Source organism: Bombus flavifrons, chromosome 18, assembly GCF_040668555.2.
Source record: "Bombus flavifrons isolate JBK064 chromosome 18, iyBomFlav1_principal, whole genome shotgun sequence".
NCBI lineage: Eukaryota > Metazoa > Arthropoda > Insecta > Hymenoptera > Apidae > Bombus > Bombus flavifrons.
The window spans coordinates 5504895-5527996 of record NC_138459.1 but is presented as its reverse complement, the minus strand read 5'-3'; the positions used below and the strand labels follow the sequence as shown (position 1 = coordinate 5527996).

The 23102-nt window shown below is 40.1% G+C and overlaps 2 protein-coding genes and 3 long non-coding RNA genes across 5 annotated transcripts; 2 read left to right on the top strand and 3 right to left on the bottom strand.

Annotated features, from left to right (window-relative positions):
- Positions 1-6087: 6087 nt before the first annotated feature.
- On the bottom strand, positions 6088-6632 carry LOC138188979 (uncharacterized). The gene is made up of 2 exons (XR_011175778.1): positions 6461-6632; positions 6088-6366 (listed from the first exon to the last, which is right to left on the bottom strand). It is a non-coding gene; the product is annotated as an uncharacterized LOC138188979 (long non-coding RNA).
- A 5001-nt stretch (positions 6633-11633) lies between these two features.
- LOC138189084 (uncharacterized) lies at positions 11634-13368 on the top strand. The gene is made up of 4 exons (XR_011175870.1): positions 11634-11687; positions 11796-11857; positions 12918-13069; positions 13145-13368. It is a non-coding gene; the product is annotated as an uncharacterized LOC138189084 (long non-coding RNA).
- A 929-nt stretch (positions 13369-14297) lies between these two features.
- Positions 14298-16225, top strand: LOC138189168 (fap1 adhesin-like). Its single transcript, XM_069131318.1, has 2 exons — positions 14298-14385; positions 14727-16225. Exons 1-2 carry the CDS (start codon positions 14298-14300, stop codon positions 16223-16225), a joined length of 1587 nt encoding a protein of 528 aa, XP_068987419.1.
- A 76-nt stretch (positions 16226-16301) lies between these two features.
- On the bottom strand, positions 16302-17391 carry LOC138189167 (uncharacterized). The gene is made up of 2 exons (XM_069131317.1): positions 16534-17391; positions 16302-16457 (listed from the first exon to the last, which is right to left on the bottom strand). Exons 1-2 carry the CDS (start codon positions 17389-17391, stop codon positions 16302-16304), a joined length of 1014 nt encoding a protein of 337 aa, XP_068987418.1.
- A 4611-nt stretch (positions 17392-22002) lies between these two features.
- On the bottom strand, positions 22003-22547 carry LOC138188976 (uncharacterized). Its single transcript, XR_011175775.1, has 2 exons — positions 22376-22547; positions 22003-22281 (listed from the first exon to the last, which is right to left on the bottom strand). It is a non-coding gene; the product is annotated as an uncharacterized LOC138188976 (long non-coding RNA).
- Between the last annotated feature and the right edge of the window lie 555 nt (positions 22548-23102).

Genomic DNA, 23102 nt, shown 5'->3' with positions numbered 1-23102 from the left:
GTCGAAGAGGGTGTCGCAGAGAGTGTCGCAGAGGGTGTCGAAGAGGGTGTCGAAGAGGGTGTCGCAGAGGGTGTCGTAGAGGGTGTCGTAGAGGGTGACCAAGGAGGTGTCAAAGGAGGTGGCCAAGGATGTGTCGCAGAGGGTGTCGAAGAGGGTGTCGAAGAGGATGTCCAAGGAGGTGGCCAAGGAGGTGGCCAAGAATGTAGCCAAGGATGTATCGAAGAGGGTGTCGAGGAAGGTGTCGAAGAGGGTGTCGAAGAGGGTGTCGAAGAGGGTGTCGCAGAGGGTGTCGCAGAGGGTGTCGAAGAGGGTGTCGCAGAGGGTGTCGAAGAGGGTGTCCAAGGAGGTGTCCAGGGAGGTGGCCATGAATGTAGCCAAGGATGTATCGAAGAGGGTGTCCAAGGAGGTGTCAAAGGAGGTGGCCAAGGATGTGTCGGAGAGGGTGTCGAAGAGGGTGTCGAAGAGGGTGTCCAAGGAGGTGTCAAAGGAGGTGGCCAAGAATGTGGCCAAGGATGTGTCGAAGAGGGTGTCGAGGAAGGTGTCGAAGAGGGTGTCGCAGAGAGTGTCGCAGATGGTGTCGAAGAGGGTGTCGTAGAGGGTGTCGTAGAGGGTGACCAAGGAGGTGTCAAAGGAGGTGGCCAAGGATGTGTCGGAGAGGGTGTCGAAGAGGGTGTCCAAGGAGGTGTCAAAGGAGGTGGCCAAGAATGTGGCCAAGGATGTGTCGAAGAGGGTGTTGAAGAGGGTGTCGCAGAGGGTGTCGAAGAGGGTGTCGAAGAGGGTGTCCATGGAGGTGCCCAGGGAGGTGGCCAAGAATGTAGCCAAGGATGTATCGAAGAGGGTGTCGAAGAGGGTGTCGAAGAGGGTGTCGAAGGAGGTGTCCAAGAAGATGTCAAAGGTAGTGTTGGCGATCGTCTAGATGTTCGGCCGGTTGTGCTCGGCCGATTGTTCACTTCAGTTTCGTCTTGATGCAGAAGCGTGTGGTGACGAAGTCCGCACACACGACAGGATCCGGAAGTACAACAAAGAATCGAGTGCCCCTTTCTCAGGCAATTGGTGCACACGGAAATTTTTTTGGCGACTGTAAGACGTTCCTTGACTGATTTCGCCTTGAAGATGTCGCAAGTCCAAATTCCGTGCGATCCTTGGCAGATTGGACACGGAGAGTGCGTAGCGGTGAATGCGTTCCTCCGTGGACAGCCTTGTCGGAGAGGCTTGTGTCGTTCTGGCATTCGTCTTGCCGGAGTAGCAACGGATGTCGTTATGACACAATTTGCCTTTTTTTCAAGGAAATCTAATAAGTGAGTATACGGAGGCATTTTCTCGTTGGGTATAGTGAGCTTCCATTGTTGTATGGTATCTGGATTTAATTTGGACAAGAATAGGCCGATGATAATTGTGTTTGACGTGACTGGGTTACCTAAGTTCTTTAAGGCACGCAGATGTTGTTTCATAGTGCCGATTAAATTAGCCAATGTTTTCGGTGTTTCTTTAGTCAGTTTGGGATACTGTTGCATCGCGGAGAAGTGACGTAAACAAATTTGTCGTGGGCAGTCAAATCTTTCCTTGAGAGCGGCGATAATGTCTGTATAACTAACTTTAGTGCTTTTCAATGATTGAACATACCTCGCTGCTCTACCAGTTACGGATGCCTGGAGATAATGTAGCTTTTGTATAGGCGTCAGTTGGTCGTTTCGGTCTATGGTGGAAGAGAAGATTTCGTAGAAGGCACTCCAGTTTTCGAAGGTGCCATCGAAGGTAGGTAAATGTATGTTTGGTAATTTCATTGCTATTGGCCACAATGTTGCGGAAGATCTGACGCTTATATGTGTTGCAGGTGGTGATGATTGTGTGCTATCAATGAGTTCTGTTAATTCTGTATCCAGGGCGTGATAGAAGTGTAAGATGGTTTCTAGGCATGAGTTTTCTTCTTCGTCGAGTAACTCTAATTCTTCTTGGAGAACGTTGAACCGGCTCCACAATTCGTCAACAGTTTTGCGGTATGACATCAAGAGAGCTTTGTTCTGCTGACGAGACTTTTGATATTTGTACAGTTGTTTCGACGTTAATTTGAGTCGATGGAGTAGGAAACCTCGTTTCTGCCTCAACAAGCTGATCTGTTCCGCGTTAGCCATGTTCATGGTGGGAAGGGAGGTTGCTCGTCGCTGCACCGCGGACTGTGTGAGTATGCTTCGCGATGAAGGTGTTTCCTTCTCGAAGTTGACCCTCTAGTTGTTGCGAGATTAAAGTTGTTGGAACTTGCTGTTGGAACTGATAGTAATGCAGTGTATGATTGTGGGTATCACTGGGGTGTACACTGTTTCACTTGACAGTAGTGCACGTGGCACGAAGCAGCAAAATGTTCGACTGTTCGCGGAGAGACGCGTTCGCGGTAGCACTGAATTAACAATACACCTTTTACTCCAACAACTTCTTCTCGTAGAATATAAGTTTTAGAGGTATTAGTTAAGATGTCAACTGATGGACAAGAAGTTAAGATGCTGACTGGTTCAAAAGCCTGAAGCAACTAAATTTCTGCCACGATGATGTTGCAGAGGAAAACTAGTGATGGGTGTGTCTAAGGACACAGAATAAGCGGATTCGTTAATGACAATTTTCCTTAGGAAGGTAAGGGCAACGGTCATCGCTGCCAATTGGCTAAAACGAAGGTTGGCGGGTAGGGAAGATATTTTCAATTACTTGTTTGCTGTAAAGGACCTTAATTATAGAAGTACTAAGATTTATGGTGACTTCTTAAGAATATTGAGGGTATGCGTTGAAGTTATGTATGTATTAGTTAGGTATGAATATAATTGAAGTTAGGTATGTTTAGACTTCTACCTGTCCTCTGGCCCGAGGGATAGAGTCCTTTTTGTGTAGAAGGTCACGGGACGTAATGTCACGTCCCGCACTCCGCACGTGCTGTAGCAAAAAGAAAACGAAAACTACAATATGCAAATAGCGCGAGTGGCGATTCGAATGCAATAAAATAAAATAAAATAAAATAAAATAAAATAAAATAAAATAAAATAAAATAAAAACACTTTAATAAAAGATTAACTAGATATAGACACACGTAAAAATATTGTTAAATAAGGGTGACTAATTGACTAACAAATAGGGATGTATGTATATAAGAAACGCGAAAATATATTAAATAGAGTCGATTAATAAACAAAAAAATATATATATACAGGGTGGTTGGTAACTGGTGGTAAAAGCGGAAAGGGGGATGATTCTACGCGAAAAAAGAAGTCGAAAATATAGAATAAAAATTTTTCGTTTGAGGCTTTGTTTTCGAGAAAATCGACTTTGAATTTTCGCTCGGTACGCGTGCACTTTATCACGTCTCGTTATAACGGATCTCACTGTAGATCATTGTCTCGATGGAAAAATTTAAAAAAGAGATTAAAAAAAAATTAAAAAAAAAAATTTTTATTCTATATTTTCGACTGTATACCACCCTGTATATATATGTACCGATTAATAAACCGAGGGAGCCGCGAACCGATCGAACCAATCAAGAATAACCTATAATTCGACAACTCGACTAAGGATAAACTATGATCCGAAAAACCAATCAACCAAAAGCGACTCGCGATTTGAACAAATTAATTAATAAACCATGACTCGATACCATATAACGTAATACTACATGACATAATACTATACAACGTAATATTCAATCATAACCTACGATTCGACAATTTAATCAAATCTCGCAATGACAAACATGAATAATCCAAAGGAAAGCGCAAGGACTTTTAAATAATTGGAAGCAAAGAAATGGGCACGAGGAAAATCAACGAGGAGCGTCAGTTAGCGCACCCCAATCGATAAACCTCATAGAATAACGAAAATAAATAGAATAATAATAGCAAAACAAATAGAACAATGAAAATATCGCACTGCGATCCGAAAATTTAATCAATAGCAATCAGTGATTCAAAACTAATCAAGAGCAACTCGCGATCTGAACAAATTAATTAATTAAGAAACATCAACAAGGAAGAGAAAAGGAATAGAACGATAGGAATACATACTTTAATAACAAATATGGAATACATAAAATACAAGAAATCTACAAAATCAACTAATAAACTAACAAGTATAAAGAAATACGCATTACGATATAACAATCCAATAGATACAAAAATTGTATACATACATATCCCTAACCCTAATCATAATGAGAACTCGACATACATATATATTGTTTACATAATTAAAATAAAATATATGAAATATATAAAATTACAATATCTACATTAATAATTAACTTACAACGAATAATTTAATAAAACGTGCCTGGCGGAAGATACAATATGAAATTGAACAATTATTAATCTAATAATAAATAGGAATATACAAAATTACAACATAAAACGAAATATATATGTCGGAGATGAAAGGAAAACCGGAGCCTTCCCTTTACAATTTTGAGAAAGTCCTCTAATGCTTTAGCCTAGATTTTATCACAGCTGTAATTAAGCAATTGTTGTCATTCAATCATGTCATTCAATTCAAGGTACAATGGGATTGTACCTCGGAGGTGTCAATATAATGGAACACACGTTGTATTAATAATCAAACTCCAGGCAGAAACTGCTTAGCAACGGCGATTGGAACTTTCTCGATGCTTCCAACGAGTATATAACGAACAAATGCAATCGTACAGCGAGAAAAATTTCCATCAATTTATTATTCGTGCGATCGCCTTGGAGAGTGACACATCGAGCAGTTTTACCTAGAGTCTCAGCAATCGTATTTTGTACCTAAAATTATTATACGCATAGTAAAGAGTTATCCCGTTGACCGTGGATTCGTTTGAACCCAAGAGCATTGTTAATAGCGTTCATTAAACTCATTATTCGTTAAACTTATTATTCGTAAAACATACTATTCGTTAATCTTATTATTCGTTAAACTTATTATTCGTTAATCTTATTATTCGTTAAACTTATTACTCGTCAAATTTATTATTCGTTAAACTCAATATTCATTATACTTTGTAAAAGTCTTGTATACACGTGTAAATATAATCTCTGCTTCGTAAAACGATGGCTAATCCAAACGAAGAATTGTTACGCGCCCTAAATTCTAATGTTATCCCGACATATATATGTCGGAGACGAAAAGGACACCGGAACCCTCGCCGGAACCTCGGAAAAAGCTATGAACATGTAACGAAAGTAATTAAATAAAGTACTGTTACTCGATCTAGTCGTATTTGGTTTGCGATAGTAAAGCCTAGACCCAAGGCGACCATCCGTCGCCGAACGTAGCCGCGGCCAACGGGACGGGCGTGCGATTTAGAAAAAAGGGCATGGAGCGATAGTATGACCCTCATTAAAAGGATACCCATAGAGGTACCCGGCAGTAAAACACGCCAACGGTTCCTTCGGACAAAGAATATTAGATATTGAGGCACGTACACAGCACAAGTCCAGTTAGCCTAGGACCGGCTATAAAACCTGGGTTTTTTTGGTAATTAAGATGCTTCTAACGGACAAGTAGTCTTTGTCTCAAGTTGACCAATAGACAGCGACGTCAACTTCCCTCACTTCGAGAACGAGGGCTATCCTGGGAGAGTCCGATGATTTCGTGTCCTGGCAGACACCCGCATCAGAGTTGCCCTCGGTGGCATGATGGAGACGAGATTCATTTCTTTCTGGAGAGCTCGCCTACGAAGGTAGCCGCGCCTTCTGATCCGAGTAAGTGCATCCCGTTGGTCGCGGATTCGTTAGGGACATAGGGATACCAATTCGATTATCGCGAGTGTAGTCACCGTCTTTGATTGTCGCGTCTGGAGTGCTTGCTCACGGAATACGAGTTCAAGTACGCGGGATAAGGTCATGATGGCCGACTCCGAAGGAGGCTCACCAAACGCCCCTGGCCCCAGCTTGGGTCATTCTCCGACATATATATATTACGGATACGAAATTTACAATTATGGAATACAAAATATATAAAAATTACACTACTAAAAAACACTTACTAACAAGTATGGATATACCTAAACACATTAACGCATATATACACATATAGATAAACAAAATACTATTGCTAAATAAAATTAAAGCCAGCAGATGGAGCGTCAGGATACATTTCGCGAAATTTGTCTATACACCAGGAACGTACAATAGGGGAAATTGCCCCCTGACCTGAAAGGTGATGACGCAAGTGAGCATCCAGAACTTCGGTAGGAATATTCTCAGGAAAGCGAACCTTCGCACAATCACCTGTATCAAGCACCTCGAAGGAAGGAAGACTCGGCGAAAACTCGACGATATCCTCGTTTGGCAGGTTCAAGTCAATGACCGAGGAATCATCAGGACACGATGCCAATGATGGAGCCACGGTGTCAACCTGGGTGGAAAGCAGCTTCTCCAACATCTTCAACCTTCGTTCAAGGCGTTCCACACCACCAAGCCGACCACGTCTTCGCGAACCATTCACGTACCTTTTTCGTGACTTCCTCTTCCCCTTCTTTTTCTTCTCGCACTAAAACAATACACACAAGTTTGCGAAGACAAAACGGATGAAACAACATACGAAACAGGACGAAGTTAAAATAAATTAAAAAATCACATACTTGTACAGTTCGTACAGGCGCGAATACCTCCATGTCCATAACTAAAAAAAAACCGAAGATAACAATCATATAAAATACTGATCGAAATCCGTACAATGTGAACAGATAACAAATAATACAAACTCATAACATGCCATTACGAATAAAGAAACGAAGACAAGATAACCTCAAAATGTAAAACTATACACCTTTATAATTAAATCAAACACCGAACAAAACCGTCAAAACCGCGCATTACAGACAACCACTTCGCATCATTTCCCATAAAACAACAAATTAAAACTTACTATTACGCAAAGAAGTATTTTATTGAAGAGCAAGAAATAACGCGTGTTATACGTGCGAGGACTCGGCAGAACAATGAGATGCCCGCCGCCGCTCTCACGCTCTCGGTATGGAGAATTCTAGAAGCATCGCAGACGCAACCTCAGCAAAAGATAAGCTGTTACAATATCCACATCTTATCACATACCTTGAATGTTTCCACTAGCATCAAAAGGGAATATGAGAAATTAAGAGACGGCATAAACAAGACAACCAAGAAGACGAAACTTCAGCAACATCCACGTTTCTCAGGTAGCATCGAAAGGGAATATGAGAAATCAAGACATGGCGTAAATAGGATAACCAAGAAGACGAAACTTCAGCAGAAGATAAGCAGTATCCGCGTTTTCTCAGGTAGCATCAAAAGGAATATGAGAAATTAAGAAATTAAGACACGGCGTAAACAACATAACCAAGAAAACAAAATCTCAGCTTAGACTAGCAATTATAATATTCACATTCTGTCGCGTAGCAACGTTATGATTCCCATGGGAACGATCTGTCACGTGACAATTATTCAAGATATAAACAAGCGTAGTGACATAAGACAGTCCGTTACCATTTGAAAATCAAAGTGTTCACACTGTCATTCTATCAGTCGACGCCAAGTTAGCAAAAATTTCGGAGTATTAATAGTTTTTTTTTTCTATTTATTTATTTAAATTTTACAATTTGTCCAGTAGGACATTTGGTAAAATGTTATATCTTGGTAAATGTTATATCTTGGGAGTATTAATAGTTGGTTACCATTTGTCAAATCGAAGTGTTCACACCATCATTCTACCAGTTCGTCTGTCAAATCGAAATCAAGTTAGTAAAAATTTTATAAGTATTAACTGTTAGTTACCATTTTGTCAATTAAAGTGCTCACACCGTCATTCTATAAGTTGTCAAAGTTCGATTAACCGCCAAGTCGTACAATAAAACTCGATCGACTCCGCATATATTTAAGGTGAGAATTTAAATTCGTATATTCTCTTCTCTGATAACTTCGCAGTTGTATAATGTTTGATATCAGAATAAAAGTATCTGTCGACAATTATAATCGACGAATAAAAATATCGAGCATACAATTAACGCGGATTTTATTTGAGACATCTTGAATTTACAACGACCGTTCGCTGTATCAACTAGTGATTACGGTGTTTTCAATTACAGAAAACATCTATGGTTTTCGTGTTTCTCTTCCCATTGCCAGATATTTTTTTTTTTTTTTTTTTATTTAGTTGTTTACATTCACAATTTGTCCGATTTGGACATTTGGTAAATTTTTCTAGCTTTATTACTAAATGATAAAAAGTGGATGGCTACCCCAGCGGGATACCATCTTCTAGTTTGTCTATTTTATTTCTTTAGTGAGGCCAGTGGGGTGTTTTCTCTTTAGTCTTTTTTTTTATGGGAGTTTTGCTCGCTTTAGCAGCCAGCTCGTTTGGATGTGTTGCCGTTCTTTCCTTGTTTTTTCCGTGTACCTGCCGATTTCTTCTTTGACTGTTGGAACTTTTAAACCTTTGCGTATACCCTCGTTTCTGAATCCATATTTAATTAATTTGTTTTTAGTAAAGGCAGCGGCTCCTGTTCCAAGATTTTCATTTTTAAAACCATTGGTGTAAACGTGCATGAAATTGAGGCATTTAAAACAAAGAGCATTAAACAGATTTTTCCATTCCTGAGCAGATAGTACTTCCTTTTTGTATATTACGAGCGATAAGTCGATAACGGACGCCTTTAGTGCCCAGAGAAGCACTTTGTAAAATTTGCTTTTTTTTTTTTTGTATAGCTGATAGATTCTAATTCGTCAAAATACAAAGGTTTGTCAATTAGAGTTACACTTCAATTACAGTTTAGTGATTTCATTGCATTAAATAATTATGTTTCTATTTAAAATTATGTTCAACTGCTAGAATTACAATGAAATAATATCTTACAAACATTAGGGTCTTTTTTCTATCGCTGGTAATTTTCATCTTTAACGTTGTTAGAATTTATTCTCGAAATTAAGATTAATAATCTGTGGAAGACACAATGTTTATGTTAAAATAATATTATGTGATATTTATTAAACAAAAAATTACAGAACCAAAAATATAAATGAGTGTTATGGAATATTGACAGTTGGCTAGTTATTCTTAGACTGACTGACTTAGTGACCCATGGCTCCTGAAAAGATTTTGAATCCCATTCTCTATGCAGTAATGAGTGTGACCTGTGTAGATGCTGTGTGGCGGCACGTGCTACGGAACCTTCCAACGGCTTCGCAATACAAAGCGCTACGCCGTCAAAGCGTGACACCGACGTACCCAATCCATATCCTTACGCTTCTTCCGCCGAATTCTCGGAAGAGCATACACGCGCCAGCCGCCGCGGTACATGTAATGAACGCACGCTAGTGGGGATATCGCTGGGCACTCTATAAAAAGGGAAACAAGGAAAAGCTCGGGATGGTAGTCGATGGCAGTTAATGGCCGTCGATGGTAGTCGCTTTGTTAGTCAGACAGATAGCCACGGTTAATTCGTATCGAGTCTGTATCGAGTCTGTATCGATTCTGTATCGACTCTGTATCGAGTCTGTATCGAAACAGTAGCAGTTTAGTTCAGTAAGCATCAGATCTGTATCGTGATCGCTTGAGTTCGACGTGCATCACGTTACGACCTAAAACGATGCGTACTCGATATAGAAATAAACACTTTTGAAGTTAAACTACCGGAGTACTTACTCTATATATACTTTAACTTTAACAATTTACTTTAATAATTAATAATATAATTCAGTGTGATATATTTTAAAGCACGGTACGGCACATAAATCCACGTCACAATTTTCACACTCATAGCACGATAGTGTTTTTCAAATTGCTCTTCGTTTTCTATTTTGTAGCGACATTTTGAGGTTGAAGATTCTAAAAAATCATAGGGAAGCGGATCGGCATGTTAAAAAGAGCATCTAGTAATGGTATGTTTATATTAACGAAAAGCAACAATTGATACTTGACACTGGCGTATCAAAAACGAAGACAAGAACGTTGTGAGGGCAAAAGAAGTGTCAAACAAGACAAATGAAAAAGATCATTTACTTCAAACGGTGAGCGAATGAGTCAGTAGAGTGTCACTATAGTGGCACGTCGTGATATAAGATGACATCCGCGAAAGCCACTATAGTGGCGCATTGTACCTAAGAGGTTAACTTTCAATATTTCGAGATCATTGATCCTTATGTCCGCTTCCATCGACAGGCTTGCCAAATTACAACAGTTATATTAAAACTTATTCAAATACTATCGTTGGCAATAAAATTTATACATAATAGACAAATATTATTCACAGTATATTTCGAAATATTAACAAATATCTTGCAATCCTGTGCTTGTACTTTCTACCATAAATTACCTAATATAATCATTTCGCTTTTGTTAACTGCTTCGTACCGCATGGTATCACTATAATGTACGCTATTAATTTTAGTTGCAAAATCACTAATCAAGTATGATATTGCATTTTCTGTATCGAGAACTACTACTGTTTCGCTTATACCGAGTCGTATTTTTGCAAACAACTTTGCGAACGATTTCGTATCCTTTATGGACATTTAATCAAATCCACATATAATATATGTAATAAATTGTAAAACGACGCTTGTCGTATTTCTTAATGTTTAGTAACTTAGCGTTGGCGATTTAGAAAAACGAATTTATCTTAGAGCTAATTAATTCTAGGACAACGTTCTGTTTTAAATTACGTGGAAGTATTCCTCAAATCGATAGAAACAAGTTTCATTACGGTTGGATGTAAAGTGTGAAAATTACTGCATGTTACAACTCAGCAAAGACCATCATAGCTGCATTTTAGCCAAGTGTTTGCATGACAAAATTTTGTTACATTTGCATGTCAAAATATAGGTTCTCCAGATAGCGTACAAGCACGGAGGATAAACTGAGACAAGCTCATACATTTTTATTACAAATTAAAGATTTCCCGTTTTGTAAGTTGACAAATTGATTGTGCGGAAGATAAAATTGATTGATTCGAAATTTCGTAGCCTATTTTGGTATGACTATTATTTACTTATCACAGAGCCTCGATATATTGTATGGCAATTTTCATTAAAGTTATAAACAATTTAAGAAAAATGAACTTCTCTGCACTGTTTACTAGTTTGCGATCTAAAAATTAGGATTTTAAGGCTTTAATTAAGGTTATACTCACTCAACCACTCCTATTATCCTAATCGAAATAGGGAATCGATCTATTCGTGACGTCGATTATTCGATGATTATTCGAAGCACAGGATCAAATAAGAGTTGTATAAAATGAGCTTTGCTATTTTCTTCGTTATCCCGACTAATTGCATTTTTTTTTTAATTTTTTACATGTCAGCTAGTTAAGTTATCTCGCTAATTTTTTTAAAAAATTGAAGCCCTTTAGTCCAATTTTAAAAAAGTTATTTTGTTTTACAGAATGTTCGAGTAGTTGCGTAAACCAGTGTATATGGATGAGAAATCACAGAAAAACAAATGTTTTAAACTGTTCAAATCTGGATAAAAAATTTGTTTTCAAATTCAATTCTCAATATGAAAACAGACTGTACTATTGCCTATGACAAAACCGAGGACATTTCAAAAACATACTATGAAGATTTTGCAGAACTGTTATAATTCTTTGTGTAATAACAAAGTAGTGTAAAAAGGTGGAATTGTTACTGAGTTAACCCTATCATCTAATAATAAACAGAAAGATAGCAAAGAAATCTCGTTCGTAGCAGGAGCCTACTTTGAGGGTAATGAAACGCAAGTAAATTTGTATTTTATTAAATATATTTTTAAGGTGAAGTCTAATAAAAAGAATATTCCATAAAAGTCTTGTTATTTAGTTTATTGCATTTTAGGGGCTCCGTACAAACCCGAACCAAACGAGGTAGGCGACCACCTAGCGCGCCACTTACAATAGGCACGAATGCCTTCTACAAACAATCAGGAAACAATTCCCGGAACAAATATATCATTTATTAAATTCGTACCTAAGCAGCAGAACCTTTATAGTAAAAATTAAAGACACATACTCTGAAGTTAAAGACATCAAGGCAGGGGTTCTGCAAGGAAGCGTCCTAGGACCAATGCTATACACACTATACACGGCCAACATACCAACAACTACCAATAGCAAAATATTGACATTTGCGGATGACACAGCTGTACTAGTCAGGCACACGAACCCTGTAACAGCAGTCACATTACTACAAGAACATATCACAAAAATAGAAAAGTGGCTTCAAGATAAACAAATTAAAGCAAACCCCGATAAATGCAACCACATTACATTCACACTGCGAAAACAGATACCACCAAACATTATACTTAACGGCACGCAAATAACACAAACAAGGCAAGTCAAATACCTAGGACTCCACCTAGATACACGATTTACATGGAAACAACATATTAAATCAATAATATACAAAATACAGACAGCAAGGAGACAAATGCAATGGTTAACAAGTCGAAAATCCAAACTAAGCATAGAAAACAAACTAAAAATATACAAAACAATTATAAAACCAGTCTGGACGTACGGAATACCACTATGAGGAACAGCAGCAATGAGCCATATAAACAAAATAGAGGTAATCCAAGCTAAAATCCTCAGAACAATAGTAAACGCACCATGGTACGTCAGAAACGAAGATATACGGAAAGACCTTGGAATACCAACGGTCAAGGAGGAGATTAGCAGATGCGCAAGAAGGTACAGAGAAAGAATAGCAAACCAAAACCCGAACCGGCTGGCAGCGGAAACGATCAACACATCAAACATAGAAAGAAGACTAAAAAGGAAACACCCAACAGATCTCACAAAGGACATAACCTAACAAACACGAAGATGGTACCCCGCTGGGGATAACCATCCACGTGTTATATTATTACAACACCAAGATATAACATTTTACCAAATGTCCTACTGGACAAATTGTAAAATTTAAATAAATAAATAGAAAAAAAACTTACAATAGGAACAAGCGCTAAGTATCACGGGTACCTGCATGTGTCGCTAATCGACTTGTCTAAAAGAACTATTCAAATGGGTTGAATCGCTTCGTTGACTGGACGAATCGGTGGACTAGACCTGAGCGTCTATAAGCCGGCCTATCTATGTCTAGACCAGGTAGATTTCTTTTATTACAATAATAGTGATTGAAAGAAAAAGGGAAAAGCTAATTCTGTTTTTCTACTTGAGCAGAAAATCAACAAATTTGGATCTACTCTGGCAAACCTTTTCGTTTGGCAAACTACATTACAAACTACATTAATTGCCACTTGTCTCTACTACTGGAACTTACTCTTATCTACTGGACTAGATTACGATGTTCACACATGGCAACTTCTTAAATTCTTTGTTACTTACCTACTGTACTGGCCGTGTCTGAACCAGCCTTTAGAAACTTGGTGGAAATATATGTAGTTTGACAATGGTATATTATCCCGCTCTTCGACTCGTTATGTTGTAACGTATCTTCTTCCGATTAACTTATTATAAGCTTCTAATTTTGATTTTGAAGTTTTAAAAATTCGCGCTTTATATACAGACATCTTATGGTAGAGATTATTGGAAGTTGGTCAATAAATTAAATTTGATTAACAGCCTTTTCGGTTGGGCGTAGCAGCAACTCGAGGTGATTTTGCACGTATGTGACGAGTGTCTTGTAGGTAATATAAAATGATTTTATACAAAAATTAACTTAAAAAACATTATATTTTAATAATCTACATGTATATTTACATCTTTGAACATATTTTTTAATATTTTTTCTGTTTTTTATGATAATTTATAAAACATCTGCCAAGCTGTATCGAAACAAGTATCGCAATAATAAGTTGTTTCATGTCCTTCTCCTGCTTTGTTTCGGTAAGAGCACACCTTACAATACTTTTTTGTTTCTGTTACAACTACATGGAGCTTTCCATTTAACTGAATTTCAACACAATTAACAGTCGACGTCGAAGCTCGATCTCGCGATCGACTGGAATCAGGAGAGACTCATATCGTTGTTCCTTGGAGTGCCAACCTTGTTTTGGTTTGTTAAGTTTAAAGATAAACAAACTTCCCTTCTTAAGAGAAGGGGCCGCTATATAGTGACACCCACGTTTAGATCCAGTTGATTAAAATTTAATAGCTGCTGGCGTTTGTAGTCATCGTGGTTCACTGTGTCGATGTTTATTTGGTGCTGAATTGTTCTTAAGTTGTTTTCTTGATATTATCGTTGCGTTATGTGCATCAGCAACCGCTGGTTCCGCATCAAACGGACTGTCCTGCTTGGACTCTGGTTTCAGGGGAGCAGTTGCGCTCTGAATTGGCCAGCTTTAGGCTTAGTTTGTTCCTTGGAGGTGTCACCATGCTGGCACTGCACAAGGAATGCACTGCTTCGTCTTTCGTGGCGAGATTGTCGTTGAGAGGGTCAGGTGGAATGGTTCGACTGCTCGGTAGTGTTCCAAATATCTTCGTAGTCAGAAAGCTTGTTCATAGCCCTCCAGGAGGCATTCAATAATGCGACTCCAAGATATCGGAACCTTGATAGTGTTGCGAGTTCGTTCTCGGCCTCATTTTCGTTTCGGCTTAACGCGGAGATTCTGATTCGGGCCAATTACAGATATGATCCATCTCGGAAGCGGCGGAGGTGGTGTTTTCACATTCTGTCCCGGATAATGATTCTCCGATACGATATTCTTGATCTGGAAAGCTTTGTAACAGATTCAAGATGTTTAGTGGCGTTGGATAAGGTAATGCTAAGATAATGACGATGCGAATGTGGTTGCCGTTAAAGGGGGTGTCGAAGAGGGTGTCCAAGGAGGTGTCCAAGGAGGTGGCCAAGAATGTGGCCAAGGATGTGTCGAAGAGGGTGTCCAAGGAGGTGTCCAGGGAGGTGGCCAAGAATGTAGCCAAGGATGTATCGAAGAGGGTGTCGAGGAAGGTGTCGAAGAGGGTGTCGAAGAGGGTGTCGAAGAGGGTGTCGAAGAGGGTGTCGCAGAGGGTGTCGCAGAGGGTGTCGCAGAGGGTGTCGAAGAGGGTGTCGAAGAAGGTGTCGCAGAGGGTGTCGCAGAGGGTGTCGAAGAGGGTGTCCAAGGAGGTGTCCAGGGAGGTGGCCAAGAATGTAGCCAAGGATGTATCGAAGAGGGTGTCCAAGGAGGTGTCAAAGGAGGTGGCCAAGAATGTGGCCAAGGATGTGTCGAAGAGGGTGTCGAGGAAGGTGTCGAAGAGGGTGTCGCAGAGAGTGTCGCAGAGGGTGTCGAAGAGGGTGTCGAAGAGGGTGTCGCAGAGGGTGTCGTAGAGGGTGTCGTAGAGGGTGACCAAGGAGGTGTCAAAGGAGGTGGCCAAGGATGTGTCGCAGAGGGTGTCGAAGAGGGTGTCGAAGAGGATGTCCAAGGAGGTGGCCAAGGAGGTGGCCAAGAATGTAGCCAAGGATGTATCGAAGAGGGTGTCGAGGAAGGTGTCGAAGAGGGTGTCGAAGAGGGTGTCGAAGAGGGTGTCGCAGAGGGTGTCGCAGAGGGTGTCGAAGAGGGTGTCGCAGAGGGTGTCGAAGAGGGTGTCCAAGGAGGTGTCCAGGGAGGTGGCCATGAATGTAGCCAAGGATGTATCGAAGAGGGTGTCCAAGGAGGTGTCAAAGGAGGTGGCCAAGGATGTGTCGGAGAGGGTGTCGAAGAGGGTGTCGAAGAGGGTGTCCAAGGAGGTGTCAAAGGAGGTGGCCAAGAATGTGGCCAAGGATGTGTCGAAGAGGGTGTCGAGGAAGGTGTCGAAGAGGGTGTCGCAGAGAGTGTCGCAGAGAGTGTCGCAGAGGGTGTCGAAGAGGGTGTCGAAGAGGGTGTCGCAGAGAGTGTCGCAGAGGGTGTCGAAGAGGGTGTCGAAGAGGGTGTCGCAGAGGGTGTCGCAGAGGGTGTCGAAGAGGGTGTCGTAGAGGGTGTCGTAGAGGGTGACCAAGGAGGTGTCAAAGGAGGTGGCCAAGGATGTGTCGGAGAGGGTGTCGAAGAGGGTGTCCAAGGAGGTGTCAAAGGAGGTGGCCAAGAATGTGGCCAAGGATGTGTCGAAGAGGGTGTTGAAGAGGGTGTCGCAGAGGGTGTCGAAGAGGGTGTCGAAGAGGGTGTCCATGGAGGTGCCCAGGGAGGTGGCCAAGAATGTAGCCAAGGATGTATCGAAGAGGGTGTCGAAGAGGGTGTCGAAGAGGGTGTCGAAGGAGGTGTCCAAGAAGATGTCAAAGGTAGTGTTGGCGATCGTCTAGATGTTCGGCCGGTTGTGCTCGGCCGATTGTTCACTTCAGTTTCGTCTTGATGCAGAAGCGTGTGGTGACGAAGTCCGCACACACGACAGGATCCGGAAGTACAACAAAGAATCGAGTGCCCCTTTCTCAGGCAATTGGTGCACACGGAAATTTTTTTGGCGACTGTAAGACGTTCCTTGACTGATTTCGCCTTGAAGATGTCGCAAGTCCAAATTCCGTGCGATCCTTGGCAGATTGGACACGGAGAGTGCGTAGCGGTGAATGCGTTCCTCCGTGGACAGCCTTGTCGGAGAGGCTTGTGTCGTTCTGGCATTCGTCTTGCCGGAGTAGCAACGGATGTCGTTATGACACAATTTGCCTTTTTTTCAAGGAAATCTAATAAGTGAGTATACGGAGGCATTTTCTCGTTGGGTATAGTGAGCTTCCATTGTTGTATGGTATCTGGATTTAATTTGGACAAGAATAGGCCGATGATAATTGTGTTTGACGTGACTGGGTTACCTAAGTTCTTTAAGGCACGCAGATGTTGTTTCATAGTGCCGATTAAATTAGCCAATGTTTTCGGTGTTTCTTTAGTCAGTTTGGGATACTGTTGCATCGCGGAGAAGTGACGTAAACAAATTTGTCGTGGGCAGTCAAATCTTTCCTTGAGAGCGGCGATAATGTCTGTATAACTAACTTTAGTGCTTTTCAATGATTGAACATACCTCGCTGCTCTACCAGTTACGGATGCCTGGAGATAATGTAGCTTTTGTATAGGCGTCAGTTGGTCGTTTCGGTCTATGGTGGAAGAGAAGATTTCGTAGAAGGCACTCCAGTTTTCGAAGGTGCCATCGAAGGTAGGTAAATGTATGTTTGGTAATTTCATTGCTATTGGCCACAATGTTGCGGAAGATCTGACGCTTATATGTGTTGCAGGTGGTGATGATTGTGTGCTATCAATGAGTTCTGTTAATTCTGTATCCAGGGCGTGATAGAAGTGTAAGATGGTTTCTAGGCATGAGTTTTCTTCTTCGTCGAGTAACTCTAATTCTTCTTGGAGAACGTTGAACCTGCTCCACAATTCGTCGACAGTTTTGCGGTATGACATCAAGAGAGCTTTGTTCTGCTGACGGGACTTTTGATATTTGTACAGTTGTTTCGACATTAATTTGAGTCGATGGAGCAGGAAACCTCGTTTCCGCCTCAACAAGCTGATCTGTTCCGCGTTAGCCATGTTCATGGTCGCAAGGGAGGTTGCTCGTCGCTGCACCGCGGACTGTGTGAGTATGCTTCGCGATGAAGGTGTTTCCTTCTCGAAGTTGACCCTCTAGTTGTTGCGAGATTAAAGTTGTTGGAACTTGCTGTTGGAACTGATAGTAATGCAGTGTATGATTGTGGGTATCACTGGGGTGTACACTGTTTCACTTGACAATAGTGCACGTGGCACGAAGCAGCAAAATGTTCGACTGTTCGCGGAGAGACGCGTTCGCGGTAGCACTGAATTAACAATACACCTTTTACTCCAACAACTTCTTCTCGTAGAATATAAGTTTTAGAGGTAATAGTTAAGATGTCAACTGATGGACAAGAAGTTAAGATGCTGACTGGTTCAAAAGCCTGAAGCAACTAAATTTCTGCCACTATGATGTTGCAGAGGAAAACTAGTGATGGGTGTGTTTAAGGACACAGAATAAGCGGATTCGTCAATGACAATTTTCCTTAGGAAAGTAAGGGCAACGGTCATCGCTGCCAATTGGCTAAACAAAAGGTTGGCAGGTAGGGAAGATATTCTAAAATATCTAAGGAAGATATTTTCAATTACTTGTTTGCTGTAAAGGACCTTAATTATAAAAGTACTAAGATTTATGGTGACTTCTTAAGAATATTGAGGGTATGCATTGAAGATGTTTAGACTTCTGCCTGTCCTCTGGCCCGAGGGATAGAGTCCTTTTTGTGTAGAAGGTCACGGGACGTAATGTCACGTCCCGCACTCCGCACGTGCTGTAGCAAAAAGAAAACGAAAACTACAATATGCAAATAGCGCGAGTGGCGATTCGAATGCAATTAAATAAAATAAAATAAAATAAAATAAAATAAAATAAAATAAAATAAAATAAAATAAAATAAAAACACTTTAATAAAAGATTAACTAGATATAGACACACGTAAAAATATTGTTAAATAAGGGTGACTAATTGACTAACAAATAGGGATGTATGTATATAAGAAACGCGAAAATATATTAAATAGAGTCGATTAATAAACAAAAAAAAATATATATACAGGGTGGTTGGTAACTGGTGGTAAAAGCGGAAAGGGGGATGATTCTACGCGAAAAAAGAAGTCGAAAATATAGAATAAAAATTTTTCGTTTGAGGCTTTGTTTTCGAGAAAATCGACTTTGAATTTTCGCTCGGTACGCGTGCACTTTATCACGTCTCGTTATAACGGATCTCACTGTAGATCATTGTCTCGATGGAAAAATTAAAAAAAGAGATTAAAAAAAAATTAAAAAAAAAAATTTTTATTCTATATTTTCAACTGTATACCACCCTGTATATATATGTACCGATTAATAAACCGAGCGAGCCGCGAACCGATCGAACCAATCAAGAATAACCTATAATTCGACAACTCGACTAAGGATAAACTATGATCCGAAAAACCAATCAACCAAAAGCGACTCGCGATTTGAACAAATTAATTAATAAACCATGACTCGATACCTGTTACGTCGCCCAAAACATCTGCGCTGCAGCTCTCGCGACCGGGCAGCCGATGGCCTGCGTAACGTCATTTCGACCCTCAACAAACCTGAGGACCAACCATAACTTTCTCTTTCATTGTGTACATGTATCTTCGTTCAATCCGTCGTCCTGAAAGATTTTTGAGACTAAAAATATTTTCGACGCACATCTGGTTTTTAGAGAGGTCACTCACGAACCACGTTGGTCGGAGGCTTCCTACTCATCACTTCTCCTACGACCATAGGAGAGTCAAGTCGAATACTTCTCCTACATACTACAACGTCGAAGTCTAGCATCAAAATCTATTGTCTATCAAGTATCCTCTAGTGCTACGTCCACTAATATACGAAATTCGATTGTACGAACCTTGCTCTATCATTCGTGTATATCTCATATTCGTGCGACAAGTTGTTATTGACGATTTGTATCTACTCAACAGTGTAGTTTAAGTGTTGGAAATATATATTTTATAATTCTGTGAATCACAGTGTTATATAAACTTAATCACCCCTATTATCTTAACGGAAATCAGGGGATCGATCAACTCGTGGTGTCGATTAGTATAATCGTAACGGGAATTTACGACTCCCGTTGACGTCTCTCCTCGCGATTGCGTCTCCCCGCGATTGGCCGAATTAACAATACCATATAACGTAATACTACATGACATAATACTATACAACGTAATATTCAATCATAACCTACGATTCGACAATTTAATCAAATCTCGCAATGACAAACATGAATAATCCAAAGGAAAGCGCAAGGACTTTTAAATAATTGGAAGCAAAGAAATGGGCACGAGGAAAATCAACGAGGAGCGTCAGTTAGCGCACCCCAATCGATAAACCTCATAGAATAACGAAAATAAATAGAATAATAATAGCAAAACAAATAGAACAATGAAAATATCGCACTGCGATCCGAAAATTTAATCAATAGCAATCAGTGATTCAAAACTAATCAAGAGCAACTCGCGATCTGAACAAATTAATTAATTAAGAAACATCAACAAGGAAGAGAAAAGGAATGGAACGATAGGAATACATACTTTAATAACAAATATGGAATACATAAAATACAAGAAATCTACAAAATCAACTAATAAACTAACAAGTATAAAGAAATACGCATTACGATATAACAATCCAATAGATACAAAAATTGTATACATACATATCCCTAACCCTAATCATAATGAGAACTCGACATACATATATATTGTTTACATAATTAAAATAAAATATATGAAATATATAAAATTACAATATCTACATTAATAATTAACTTACAACGAATAATTTAATAAAACGTGCCTGGCGGAAGATACAATATGAAATTGAACAATTATTAATCTAATAATAAATAGGAATATACAAAATTACAACATAAAACGAAATATATATGTCGGAGATGAAAGGAAAACCGGAGCCTTCCCTTTACAATTTTGAGAAAGTCCTCTAATGCTTTAGCCTAGATTTTATCACAGCTGTAATTAAGCAATTGTTGTCATTCAATCATGTCATTCAATTCAAGGTACAATGGGATTGTACCTCGGAGGTGTCAATATAATGGAACACACGTTGTATTAATAATCAAACTCCAGGCAGAAACTGCTTAGCAACGGCGATTGGAACTTTCTCGATGCTTCCAACGAGTATATAACGAACAAATGCAATCGTACAGCGAGAAAAATTTCCATCAATTTATTATTCGTGCGATCGCCTTGGAGAGTGACACATCGAGCAGTTTTACCTAGAGTCTCAGCAATCGTATTTTGTACCTAAAATTATTATACGCATAGTAAAGAGTTATCCCGTTGACCGTGGATTCGTTTGAACCCAAGAGCATTGTTAATAGCGTTCATTAAACTCATTATTCGTTAAACTTATTATTCGTAAAACATACTATTCGTTAATCTTATTATTCGTTAAACTTATTATTCGTTAATCTTATTATTCGTTAAACTTATTACTCGTCAAATTTATTATTCGTTAAACTCAATATTCATTATACTTTGTAAAAGTCTTGTATACACGTGTAAATATAATCTCTGCTTCGTAAAACGATGGCTAATCCAAACGAAGAATTGTTACGCGCCCTAAATTCTAATGTTATCCCGACATATATATGTCGGAGACGAAAAGGACACCGGAACCCTCGCCGGAACCTCGGAAAAAGCTATGAACATGTAACGAAAGTAATTAAATAAAGTACTGTTACTCGATCTAGTCGTATTTGGTTTGCGATAGTAAAGCCTAGACCCAAGGCGACCATCCGTCGCCGAACGTAGCCGCGGCCAACGGGACGGGCGTGCGATTTAGAAAAAAGGGCATGGAGCGATAGTATGACCCTCATTAAAAGGATACCCATAGAGGTACCCGGCAGTAAAACACGCCAACGGTTCCTTCGGACAAGGAATATTAGATATTGAGGCACGTACACAGCACAAGTCCAGTTAGCCTAGGACCGGCTATAAAACCTGGGTTTTTTTGGTAATTAAGATGCTTCTAACGGACAAGTAGTCTTTGTCTCAAGTTGACCAATAGACAGCGACGTCAACTTCCCTCACTTCGAGAACGAGGGCTATCCTGGGAGAGTCCGATGATTTCGTGTCCTGGCAGACACCCGCATCAGAGTTGCCCTCGGTGGCATGATGGAGACGAGATTCATTTCTTTCTGGAGAGCTCGCCTACGAAGGTAGCCGCGCCTTCTGATCCGAATAAGTGCATCCCGTTGGTCGCGGATTCGTTAGGGACATAGGGATACCAATTCGATTATCGCGAGTGTAGTCACCGTCTTTGATTGTCGCGTCTGGAGTGCTTGCTCACGGAATACGAGTTCAAGTACGCGGGATAAGGTCATGATGGCCGACTCCGAAGGAGGCTCACCAAACGCCCCTGGCCCCAGCTTGGGTCATTCTCCGACATATATATATTACGGATACGAAATTTACAATTATGGAATACAAAATATATAAAAATTACACTACTAAAAAACACTTACTAACAAGTATGGATATACCTAAACACATTAACACATATATACACATATAGATAAACAAAATACTATTGCTAAATAAAATTAAAGCCAGCAGATGGAGCGTCAGGATACATTTCGCGAAATTTGTCTATACACCAGGAACGTACAATAGGGGAAATTGCCCCCTGACCTGAAAGGTGATGACGCAAGTGAGCATCCAGAACTTCGGTAGGAATATTCTCAGGAAAGCGAACCTTCGCACAATCACCTGTATCAAGCACCTCGAAGGAAGGAAGACTCGGCGAAAACTCGACGATATCCTCGTTTGGCAGGTTCAAGTCAATGACCGAGGAATCATCAGGACACGATGCCAATGATGGAGCCACGGTGTCAACCTGGGTGGAAAGCAGCTTCTCCAACATCTTCAACCTTCGTTCAAGGCGTTCCACACCACCAAGCCGACCACGTCTTCGCGAACCATTCACGTACCTTTTTCGTGACTTCCTCTTCCCCTTCTTTTTCTTCTCGCACTAAAACAATACACACAAGTTTGCGAAGACAAAACGGATGAAACAACATACGAAACAGGACGAAGTTAAAATAAATTAAAAAAACACATACTTGTACAGTTCGTACAGGCGCGAATACCTCCATGTCCATAACTAAAAAAAAACCGAAGATAACAATCATATAAAATACTGATCGAAATCCGTACAATGTGAACAGATAACAAATAATACAAACTCATAACATGCCATTACGAATAAAGAAACGAAGACAAGATAACCTCAAAATGTAAAACTATACACCTTTATAATTAAATCAAACACCGAACAAAACCGTCAAAATCGCGCATTACAGACAACCACTTCGCATCATTTCCCATAAAACAACAAATTAAAACTTACTATTACGCAAAGAAATATTTTATTGAAGAGCAAGAAATAACGCGTGTTATACGTGCGAGGACTCGGCAGAACAATGAGATGCCCGCCGCCGCTCTCACGCTCTCGGTATGGAGAATTCTAGAAGCATCGCAGACGCAACCTCAGCAAAAGATAAGCTGTTACAATATCCACATCTTATCACATACCTTGAATGTTTCCACTAGCATCAAAAAGGAATTTGAGAAATTAAGAGACGGCATAAACAAGACAACCAAGAAAACGAAACTTCAGCAGCATCCACGTTTCTCAGGTAGCATGGAAAGGGAATA

Coding starts and splice junctions, on each gene's coding strand:
- LOC138189168 (XM_069131318.1), top strand. CDS start 14,298: ATGCTGGCACTGCACAAGGAATGCACTGCTTCGTCTTTCGTGGCGAGA. Junction 14,386..14,726: donor TGGAATGGTTCGACTGCTCG/GTAGTGTTCCAA, acceptor TTGCCGTTAAAG/GGGGTGTCGAAGAGGGTGTC.
- LOC138189167 (XM_069131317.1), bottom strand. CDS start 17,391: ATGGCTAACGCGGAACAGATCAGCTTGTTGAGGCGGAAACGAGGTTTC. Junction 16,458..16,533: donor TAGATTTCCTTGAAAAAAAG/GCAAATTGTGTC, acceptor CTCTCCGACAAG/GCTGTCCACGGAGGAACGCA.